Source organism: Nicotiana tomentosiformis, chromosome 7, assembly GCF_000390325.3.
Source record: "Nicotiana tomentosiformis chromosome 7, ASM39032v3, whole genome shotgun sequence".
In the NCBI taxonomy this organism is placed as follows: Eukaryota; Viridiplantae; Streptophyta; class Magnoliopsida; order Solanales; family Solanaceae; genus Nicotiana; species Nicotiana tomentosiformis.
Genome location: NC_090818.1, coordinates 110322709 through 110334831, shown reverse-complemented (window position 1 = coordinate 110334831; position 12123 = coordinate 110322709). Strand labels below are relative to the sequence as shown.

Sequence of the window (12123 nt, the reverse complement as noted above, 5' to 3'; positions counted from 1 at the left end):
TAACGGAGCTGTTCAAATTTTCAGAATCAGATTCCGGCTCCGATATCAAAAAGTCAACCCCGTAGTCAAACTTAGAAATCTTTAGCCTTTAAATTGCTAGTTCTATTAAATGGTCATAACTTGAGCTAGGGACCTCCAAATTAAATTTCGGGCATACGCCAAAGTCCCAAATCACGATACGGAGCTACCGAAACTTTCAAAATACTGATCCGGGTCTATTTACCAAAAATGTTGACCAAAATCATCTCACTTGAGTTTTAAAGCTCTATTTCACATTTTAATTCATTTTTCACATGAAAACTTTCCGGAAAATTTTACGAACTGTGCACATAAGTCGAGAAATAATAAATGGTATTTTTCGAGGTCTTAGAACACAGAATTACTTATTAAATTTAAAGATGACATTTTAGGTCATCACAAGGTAGCCTTTGAACCGGTTTGAAATTTTTGAAGGCCTTATGTTTTGGTTACGGGTTTCGGACGTCTCCGAGCCATTTCTAGGATGGCTGTAGCCTTTTAAGTTCGGGTATTGTCCAATAGACTTATTACCCTGGGCTTCGATACCCGAGTTGTCTGAGCTTGCCCAGGACGACAGTCCCCGAGTGGGGGTGACCGTAGCTTTTAAAGTTCGGGCACTTCCTAATAGGTTTGTGTGTCCCCGGGCTTCGACAGCCCGAGCCATCCGAGTTTGTCTTGGACGATAGTCCCTGAGTGGGAGTGATCTCTTGGATACGGATAGAGGTGTCCCTTGGGCTCGATGTCCTTAAGGAACAAAATTTAGTAATTTTTAGGAGACAAAACATGTATCTGCAAGGTAGAAACTTTCTTTTATTTTTGTGCGCAACATACAAGATTTCAAATGTGTACAAGCTTCATGTTATGACCTAAGTGGTCTTTGTGGGCACTGTTCATTTGACCGTTTGGCCCTTACAATAAATCCTATCCACCAAGTCCAGACTGTTTTAGCACAAAGTCTCTTTCCTTGCTAAAATCATTATACGATGGTGATGGACCCCAGTATTCGGGGCCAATCGTAGAGAGGGATCAGATACTGTTGATGTGACCATAGACTACGGTTCATAGTCGGTCTTCAATTCTAAGTTAGCACGATCTAATGTTGCCTCGTTAAAAACCTTACCGGAAAACTCATTTGGGACAAAACCAGTTCAAGGGAAAAAGAGTGCAACACGTGCTTTCGGTCCTAATAACCGCATCATTCATTGGTCGTTGCCTGCAAGTGTTAGTTCAATTCGTAATATATGTAAAGAAAAGATTGAATGGGGTCGTACCTTAGCAGTAGTACCGTTTTAAGTGGGTCACGTTCCAGTTGTTCGGTAGTCTCTCACCGTTCCCTGTTTCGAACTTGTATGATCCTTTACCGGTGATCTCGATAATTCGATACGGACCTTCCCAATTTGGTCCCAACTTACATTCGTTTGGGTTTCAGGTGTTTTGTGTCACTTTTCTTAACACCAAGTCCCCCATATTAAAGTGTCGGAGGTTGACGCTTCGATTGTAATAACTTTTGATCCGTTGTTTTTGGGTGGCCAACCGGACGAGGGCGGCCTTGTGCCTCTCATCCAATAGTTCCAGGCTCGGGCTCATGGCCTCATCGTTTGACTCTTCGATCGCATATCAGAACCTAAGACTCGGTTATCCTACTTCGACCGGTATTAGCTCTTAGGCACCTTAGACCAACGAGAACAGGGTAGCCCCGGTACTAGATTTTGAGGTCGAACGATATGACTACAGGACTTCGGGCAAAATTTCTTTCCATTTTCCATTGGCGTCGGTCTACCTCTTCTTAAGATTTTGGAGTATGGTTTTGTTCATAGATTCCACCTGCCCGTTCCCACTAGGGTGATAAGGTGTCGATAAGATCCTTTTGATCTTATGGTCCTCGAAAAATTTACTCACTTTACTGCCGATGAACTGCTTCCCATTGTCGCACACGATCTCGGTCGGCATTCCAAACCAGCATATTAAGTGGTCACAAATAAAATCAATAACTTCTTTCTCCCTTAAATTCTCAAATGCCTCGGCTTTCACCCATTTAGAAAAATAGTCAATCATAAGCAATATAAATTGATCCTTACCGGGTGCCTATGGCAAGGGGCCGACGATGTCCATTCCCCATTTCATGAACGACCAGGGTGATAGGACCGAATGTAGTAGCTCCCCGGGCTGATGAATCATCGGTACATGCCTCTGACATCCGTCACATTTTTGCACGAACTCCTTTGCGTCTTTCTCGATGTCGATTTAGTAGTAGCCGACTCTGATTATCTTGCGAACCAACGATTCGGCACCTGAATGGTTCCCGCAAGTGCCTTCGTGAACTTCCCTCAAAATATATTTGGTATCTCTTGGTCCCAAACATATGGTGAGAGGGCCATCAAACGTTCTCCTGAATAGGGTGTTGTCTTCGGACAAGATAAATCTGGCCGCTTTTGTGCGCAGAGCTGTCGATTCTTTAGGATCCAAGGGAAGTTTTTCGGTCTTCAGGTAATCTATATACTTGTTTCTCCAATCCCAGGTTAAGCTTGTCATATCTCGGCGTGGCCTTCTTCTACTACCGATTTTAAGAGTTGTACGACCGTTCCCGAGTTGAATTCATCATCGTCAACTGACAGTCCTAAGTTAGCAAGAGCATCGGCTTTGCTGTTTTGATCCTAAGGTACATGTTGCAAAGTCCATTCCTTGAACCGGTGTAACGTCACCTGTAGTTTGTCCATGTACCTTCGTATTCATTCTTCTTTGACCTCGAACGTTCCATTGACTTGGTTCACCATAAGGAGGGAATCACACTTAGCTTCAATCACCTCAGCCCCCAGGCTTTTAGCCAGTTCAAGACCTGCAATCATGGTCTCATGCTTGGCCTCGTTGTTAGTCAATTTTATAGTTCTATTAGATTGCCTAACTACATTACTCGTTGGTAGCTTCAATACGATGCCAAGTCTGGACCTCTTTGCGTTCGAGGCATCGTCCGTAAAGAGGGTCCAGATTTCGGAAGAAGGTCCTCGAGTTCAACAAAAACTCTTTCTCGACCTCGGGTATTAGGGCCGATGTGAAGTCGGACACGAAGTCCACCAAAATTTGAGATTTGATGGCAGTTCGGGTTCGATATTCGATATCGTACCCGCTGATTTTAACGGCCCATTTGGCCAATAGTCCCGAGAGCTCGGGCTTATGCATTATGTTCCTCAATGAGTAAGTAGTCACGACACATATGGGATGGCATTGAAAATATGGTTTTAACTTCCTAGAGGCGCTTAGCAAAGCGAGCGCCAATTTTTCCAGGTGAGGATACCTAGTTTCGGTCTCACATAGAGTCCTGCTAACATAGTAGATAGGAAATTGCATACCTTCCTCTTCTCGGACTAGGACTGCACTTAGCGCTATCTTAGATACCGCTAAGTACATGTATAGTTGTTCATCTGCCTTCACAGTATGAAGCAAAGGCGGGCTCAAAAGGTACCGCTTGAGTTCTTCCAAAGCTTGTTGACACTCCGGGGTTAATGAGAAATTCTTCTTCTTCTTCAATAACGAGAAGAACCGATGGATCTTGTCGGAGGACCTTGAAATGAATTAGCCCAAAGCGTCTATGTGCCTGGTTAACCTTTGAACGGCCTTGAAATTATCTACCACGGTAATGTCCTCTATGGCCTTGATTTTATCGGGATTGATCTCGATTCCCCGGTTAGAGAACATAAATCCGAGAAATTTCCCGGACCCGACTTCGAATGCGCATTTCTCCGGGTTCAGCTTCATATGTTGAAGGTTTCCTACAAATATTTTAAATGGTTCTCTGCTCGCAGGGACTTAACTAACATATCGTCAATGTAAACCTCCATTGATTTTCCTATTTGTTCTTCGAACATCAGATTTACTAGGTGTTGGTAAGTGGCACCGACATTTTTTAGTTCGAATGGCATTACGGTATAACAGTAGGTGTCGTACTTAGTGAGGAAGGACGTTTTTTCCTGGTCGCCCGGGTCCATCCGAATTTGGTTGTACCCTGAATAGGCATTGAGAAAACTGAGGATCTCGTGGCTAGCCGTGGCATCGATCATGTGATCGATGTTGGGCAAATGGAAAGAGTCCTTGGGGCATGCCTTACTCAAGTCTTTGTAGTCTACACACATTCTTAATTTATTCCACTTATTAGGGACTACCACTACGTTTGCTAATCAATCCAGGTACTTAACCTCTCGAATTGATCCTATTTCAAGGAGTTTCGATACCCTGTATTTGATGAATGCATGCTTGACCTTGGACTGAGGCCTCCTTTTCTTTTTGACCGGGTAATACTTCGGATCTAGGCTCAGCTTGTGAGTAGTTATTCCCGACGGAATCCCTATCATGTCAAGGTGGGACCAAGCAAAACAATCTATGTTAGCTATAAGGAAAATAATGAGTTTTTTCCTAAGCTCAGGGCTTAACCCTGTGCCCAGGTATACCTTGAGATCGGGCAGGTGCTCGATCAATATGACTTGCTCCAGTTACTCTACCGTTGATTTGTTGGCGTCGGAATCGTCGGGGGCTATGAAAGACCTGGGAATTTCGTAGTCGTCATCCTTACCCATCCCATGTCTTTCTAGTTCGGTCGGGGCCGACATCGTTGATTGCTATTTGGCCTCTTCCTTGGTAACCGAACTCGGACCCTTTGGTGTCGAAAGTGCGGATACAGGGACCACTTCGTTGACTGCTAACATCTCCTTTGTGGCCGACTGTTCTCCATAAATTTTTTTAATCTCTCCTAGCATTAGGAATTTTAACACCTGGTGTAGAGTCGAGGGAACTGCCCTCATGTTGTGAATCCATAGCCTCCCGAACAGAGCATTATATCTCATATTTCCTTCGATCACGTAGAACTTTGCTTCCTGGATGGTTCTGGCGGTGTTCAGAGGTAGTGTTATCTCTCCTTTAGTGGTCTCACATGCCATGTTGAATCCGTTAAGAACTCGGACTGCAGGCACAATTTGGTCTTGTAGACCCAGCTGCTCTACGACTCTCTATCTGATGATATTGGCCGAGCTACCTTGATCAATTAGCATGCGTTTAACTTGAGATTTATTTATGAGTACAGATATTACCAGTGCATCATTGTGTGGCTGACGATGCCTTCAGCGTCCTCGTCATTGAAAGATAAGGTTCCCTCTGGCACGTAATCTCGAGTCCATTTTTTCCTTATGATAGATACTTTGGTGCGCTTAACATTGGCTCATGGGCGACGTCGACCCCATCGATGATCATGTTAATGAAATGCTGAGGTTCCTCTTGCTCGATCTACTTATTAGAGTCCCTATTCCTGAAATGAATTTTGGCTCGATCGCTCAGGAACTCTTCGAGATGTCCGTTGTTAAATAACCGGGCTACTTCTTCTCTCAGTTGTCGGCAATCTTCAGTTCTGTGGCCGTGAGTGCCATGGTATTTGAATGTTAGGTTGGGGTCCCTTTGGGTTGGATCGGACTGTAAAGGTCGAGGCCACTTGGTGTCTTTGATGCGCCCGATGGCAGATACGATGGCAGCAACATCGATGTTGAAGTTGTACTCAGATAACTTCGGCGCTTCCTTGGGCCCAATGGGCATGTCGAAACTGCTTCTGCTCATGAGTCCCCGGTTATTTTGACCTCGATCGCTTCTCCTTTCACTTCTCACAAGATTTCGCCAGACCCATTACCTCTTCGGTGTCAATTGTATGACTGATACCAGTCCCTATTTGATAGTGGTTCACGATCAATATCTGTTTTAGATCTGTCAATAGCTCTGACGGGATAAACAGACCCGAAAGGGGCCCCAAGCTGATCATCTTCGACCCTAATTTTTGATTGATACCGGTTATGTATGTCGACACAAGTTACAGCAGGATATTCTATCATATTTTGCTTCAACTGTTGTGAAGCCAATGAGCTCCGAGTATTGAGTCCCTGGGTGAAGGCCTGAACGGCCCAATCGTCCGCGACCAGAGGCAAGTCCATTCGTTCCATTTGAAACCGGAACACGAATTCCCTGAGCATCTCATTATCTCTCTGTTTTACTTTGAAAAGGTCTGACTTCCTGGTCTCGACCTTGATGGCCCCGGTGTGTGATTTCATGAAGGAGTATGCAAGTATAACAAACGAGTCAATAAAATTAGGGGGTAAGTTATAATATAATATCATAGCTCCGACGGACTCGATCTCATCATCCTCGAAGTCGTTCCCTTTGATGGCGCACGTGTAGGAGGTCACATGCTCATTTGGGTCAGTTGTTCCGTTGTACTTAGGAATTTCGGGCATGCGGAACTTTTTTGGGATTGGCTTCGGAGCTGCGCTCGGAGGGGAAAGGTTTCTGAACAAACTTCTTGGAATACAGGCCTTTCAATATTGGTGGTGCTCCTGGGATTTGGTCGACCCTGGAATTGTAGGTTTCCAAATTTTTGTCATTGTCTTCGATTTTTTTTCTCCCGATTCTACCCGTTTTGTCAGTTCCTCGAGCATTTATGATCTCGGGGTTAGTAGTGGGTTCAGCTTCACTTGGCCTCTCCGTGATTTGTTCATTTTTGCGAGTGATTTCCCAGGATGACTCGAGCTCAACTCTGCTAGGGGCGCGACTTTGGTTCTACAACTAGGCTATCGCTGCCTGTTGGACCTATAGCATTTCGAAGATCACTCCCAAGTTGATCCCATCTCCTTCATCGTCGTGTGTGTTTGGGGCTGCCGATCGGACTCTCCCGCAGACGCTGTTCTCAGGATCGGTAGGCAGATTCGCATTGATGGCCACATGTGAGTTAGCGTCGATCGGGTCTGCGCCGGAACTCCGCTGGGATCGACATGGGGCACCTCGTTACTGGGTACCATATTTTTGTTCTCGCCGTGATGACTGGACTCAACATCTACTTTTAGAGGTGCATATTGAGAGTTTGACATTTTGAACTTTGACCTGAAATTAAAGACACTTCAAAGAATAAGTGTAAAATAGGGTGCGTTATGGAAATTTGTATCAAATTGCCACTATTATCCTTAGCCCCACGGTGGACGCCAAACTGTTTACCCTAAAAAATGGATAACAATTAAATTTATAAGTAGTTTTAAGGATACGTTGATTTATTCAACACAAACGGTAAAAATTGCTAGAATAAACAGATAAAAGATGTTATAGATTATCAAACCGCTTGAAAATAAGGAGGGAATGATTCTGGACTCGAGGCAGCCTCAGTGAGGTATCCGTCTTCGATCCCATGCTTATAATAATAAAACAGTGATCAACAAACGTATGAGCTTTGAATAACAGAAAAAGTAATATTATATTGCCTTGGTATGTGTGTTACAACGTGTTCAATAAATAATCAGACCCCCCTTTATATAGTAGGAGAGTCCTACTCTAGGTACAATTTCATAAAAGGTAAAACCCGCGCCGAGTGATTCTCCCCCAAACTTCTTCCTTCTCTGTGCGTGGGTTAGCCCTTTTTCTTGTCCCACCTGGCGGTTAAAATAAAAAGAAAGAATTCGTCTTCCGTTTAACTAATCACGGCCTCCTGTTAATCATGTTCGGTCACCTGATAATGCTCTTTGAAGTCTTCCAAGAATTAGATTGATATCGGGGTCACGACCCCGATATTCTCGAGGGCGGGCGTCGTGCCTTCGAAACCTGTCTCGATGAGTCTCTTACCTCGATTCAGGCTCCTTGTCATCACGTCCCTTACTCGATTTATTTTATCGGAGATCGGGCCGTCTTATGAGTCCGGTTTCACCCGTATACAATTTCTTTTAAAGTTGTAGTAGTCTCTTGATACTACCAAGTTGTAATATTATAGAGATATTATATTGCTCCGCTCGGATATTGTATTTTACCCGTTAAAAGATTTGGTGTCGTTGTTACTCTCTTATGTTATTGTTATTTATCGTGGATATTATTTCTCGACGGGATATTATTTTTTTCCCAACAACTTCCAGCAGCAAGAAGTAAAAACCTGCAGTCAAGGATGTTAAGAACAATCGTTGGAACTTGAAAGGGAAACGATGTTGGCACAAGTACCTCACTCTGACATGAAAACTGGTGTACTATAGGGCGCACTAAGCAGCTGCTTTTGTACTTAAATTTTGATACACAGGTCTCACTCCTAGTCTACTGTGAGCAGGATTGTTGAAAAATGAAAATGGAGAGTGGAAACGCCCTCTAAGGAAGAGGGGCACTGCTGAAGTAACAATTCTGATTGCATTTATGAACATCCGGCCGATGCCGTTCACTACCTTATTAAATTGGTCCCTTGTTCATACATCTTTGCTTGTGGAATTTTTCTATTAGTACTTCTGCATATGAATGTTGTTTACTAGTTATCTACTTTATGTTCTTGTAATTATAATGTTTCGGCAGCTCAAATGCTCTTCCGCATTCTGTAAAATTGCTAGTTGATCCCTTCTTCATGGATGCCTTTTTGTTGGGTCCAACACACTAATAAGAATTTTACACGTTAGTTATTGTTTCTGTGTAAATGTATACACTTCCAAAGTTTGAAGAAATGAAATCATTTGAAGTGAACGTTTAAGACAAGTGGCAAAAGTCTTCAAGGTGAAGAACATTGTTCACAGTTCTTTTGAACTGTTTCAAGGTAACCGAAAAGAATAACACATTAACTTAATAAACAAAAATTAGCCGGAACAAAAAAGGAGATAAAAACACTCAAGAAATTTCAAAGCGAGCCATTGAATTTTTGTTCTTGTTCAACATTTTGGAAGATCTGAAGGTGGAGGAGGCAGCTTTTGACTCGGTAATGGCCCATCTAACACGATCCAAGCCATTCTCAGTCCCCAGCTTGTGTGCACATCAAAATGGCAATGCATGAACCATACTCCTGTTTCATACTTGCACTTTAAGATAATCATTTCTATAGAAGAATTATTGTTATAGTACTTGTTAAGGATAAAGTTCTTACCTGGATTATCTGCGAAGAATCTAAAAGCAATCCATCCACCAGCGGGGACACCAACCGTGTTCCTCTCTATAGGGTCCTTGAGATTAAAGTTGGCAGGGTCTTTGTTAGGATCAAAGTTGCCAAACCCTTCACCAACGACAAAGAAATTGTAACCGTGGAGGTGAAGGGGGTGATTTTCAGCGCCAAGAATGTTAGTGTCCTGTAGCACAACCTCAACGCTCGAATTAAATGGCAAGACAACAGTCTTTGTTGCGTTGGTTACTAAAGTGTTGTTTGGTGACGTTCCTGTATAGTTGAATGGATTTAGAGGGTTGGTTGGAAAATCTGTGGTGTAAACTCCGTTTGATTGTCCAAAGAAGTGAGATTGCAGAAGTGCTGTTGTTGGAAGAGCAAAAGATACATTATTTACTGATGCTGCAAATTTTGTGCCATTAGGTCCTTGACATGTCGTGTTTTTGGGGCATGGGCTCGAACCAAGTCCTACTGTAAACAGAAAACGCTTGTCAACAGTTTTTGGAACGTTGGCTGGGAACCGAGCGCTGGCTAAGCTGCGGAATTTCTTGGTGAAATTGGCAACAAAACCTGTTGCAGTTATATTTGGTAGAGTTGGTTTAAAGAGCTTGATTTTATTTTTGTTGGTGGGAGAACCATTTAAGGGGGGTTTATATTCTAGAATTCCGGCAGCAGTGGAGTTGTCAAAAGTTCCTTGGCCAGTGAAATATGGCTGAGCCGCCATTAGGAAGGTGGCGTTTGGGTAATATGGCTTTGTTCTAAGAAGAACATTGGTGGTTTGGCCAGGGGTAATAAAGACTACATTTGTGTTAAATGGTTTGGAGTAAACAGCGTCTGCTTCAACAATGGTGAGGGTATGATTGGCAATGCTGAAGAACATTTCATCATTCAGTGCAGCGTTGATCAAACGTAGCATGTATGTCTTTCCCGGCTTCACCTTCAGCTTGAATGTATCTGAAGAAAAATTATAGGAAACATGATACATTAAATATACTTTACTTCAAAAGCGACATTAGCCTCTCTATCTTCACAAGATAGGGATAAGGTCTGCGTACACATTACCCTCCCCAGACCCCACTTGTGAGATTACACTGGGTTTGTTGTTGTTGTTCAAAAGCTACATTAGTACTATCCTAATTAACATAGTACTGGATTGGTGCATGCTCTAATTTGTATTGAGGTTTTTAAACCTCAATCACTATATTCTTAAACTTTGCATGTAAACAATGTTATTATCATTAGCCTTAAGTGCTGAGAAAGTAATGTGAGTTGTGTAATAATAATGCACTCCTAAATACAAATGGCTATAATGATGATTCTTTATAATGAAAACATTGTGTTTGTCATTATTATAGCCATTGATTATATATACCTTTAGAGGAGCAATTATACAAGGGCCCTGGGAAACCATTGATGGTATATGCATCTGAAACATTTGGACCACCTCCTGTCTGAAGAGCCTGGTTAATTACAGCCTCAGGATCTACATTCCACCATTCCCCTGAAAAACAACAGATAATTACTATATACTTGTGTCTAGTAATGTAAAAATTTTGACTATGAAAAGGAATTAACAAAGTGGTTCTGGTTTATGATACAAACCAAATAAGATTGGAATTTCCTTGTAAGGTTTCTTAAATGGATAGGACTCGTTGTGCTGTGGCAGAATGATAATAGGTCCATAAACTGTTGCTCTGAGCCATGAAATATGAGCATGCCAGAACAGAGTTCCTCTCTGACCGATGATCGTGAAGTTATACGTGTAACTCTGGTTAGTTTGTATCGGACATTGTGTTACATATGCTGGTCCATCTGCCCATCCGCTTGTAAGTTGCCTAATTCCATGCCTGCATATAATGAAACATTACATTCAGCAATTTTTCTGAATGCAGGTTAGTGTTTGAATTAACTTCTTTTTTTGATAACTGTGGTGTCTAGTCCAGCTTGCGCGCACCTCGATTAATTCCACTAGGTATCAAACTGCTAACTCCCACCAGCACAGGTAACTTTATATACCAAGGCTTAGACATATATGAAGAAATCACTTAGTGTTTTCGATACCGTTTTTTTCATGGTTTCTAAGTTTCTTACCAGTGAATAGAGATATTGTTGGATACATGGTTAACCACCTTAACGATCACTCGATCACCTTCTCTTGCAACGAGACGAGGGCCAGGAAAACGTCCATTCACGCTAACTATGCTCTTCGTGGTGCATAATCGTGTTACATTATGCTGCACAATCTGTAGGATTAAACATGAAACAAAAATGTATTTAGCTTCAATGACATTAGAGACAATCAGAAGAAGTAAAGGTAAATTAAGTCATATGACCACTTTTTTCGTTGGAAGTTTTGCATACATTGAATGTATAGTGCCTTGTCGTGCAAAATGCAGACTGAGGCAATAGCCAAAAAATGGAAATTCCAAAGAACAAAGATGCTGCCATAGAAGTGGAACAAGAATGATAACAGTAGCCCATGTCTTGGTTATTTTTGTGTAGGATATTAATTATCATATCTAAGGGGACTATATATAGGGACATGATTAGGTAATAGTACCTTTGGAATTATGAATAGGATGAGAGAACTCAAGTGGTTTGAATGAAAGAAAGGTTTCATTTTCGTTTTGCTGTTGGTCGACCTTAATTTTAGAGTGTTAATAAAGTAAGAAAATTCTCATCTAAATGTTCAATCTAATCTTTATTACCAAGGGGAATCGATCCTAATATCAACTTATCTTAATCGGCGTTTACGATTAGTTTAATCATGCTTAAAATTAAAATTACAGACAAACAAATGTCCCTGTTGTTGTAGTTAAAATGTTCAATCTTTTCTAACCCCCCCTTTGTTTTGTTTTACTATTATTCTGTGGTTGGACTGTTATGATCCTTATACAGAGGAACGAGCCAGTTAAACTAAGTTTTTATGTTGTTTGTTTTAGTTTTCACCCAGGATAAAGTACGTATAATTAGCGTGAATATTAAAACATCTTGTCAAAACTATTTTCTCTAAATCAACGACCAAATCATGCTCGGTAAAAATATATATACTTGAACATCATTCTGTTGATTCCGCTTATTATTTATTTAATACATGCTAGGGTCAAACTTAACATGAATTCCTTTATACTCAGTCAACCACAATTAGTTTTGCTTTATTTTATTTTTGTTGTTATTTTCCAATGAAGAATCAA

At 41.7% G+C, this 12123-nt stretch overlaps 1 protein-coding gene across 1 annotated transcript; it reads right to left on the bottom strand.

Annotated features, from left to right (window-relative positions):
• Positions 1-8494: 8494 nt before the first annotated feature.
• LOC104120104 (laccase-17-like) lies at positions 8495-11551 on the bottom strand. The gene is made up of 6 exons (XM_009631801.4): positions 11291-11551; positions 11021-11172; positions 10532-10776; positions 10302-10430; positions 8918-9883; positions 8495-8836 (listed from the first exon to the last, which is right to left on the bottom strand). The coding sequence occupies exons 1-6, from the start codon at positions 11471-11473 to the stop codon at positions 8706-8708; spliced, it is 1806 nt and encodes a 601-aa protein (XP_009630096.1). The 5' UTR covers positions 11474-11551; the 3' UTR covers positions 8495-8705.
• Positions 11552-12123: the final 572 nt, after the last annotated feature.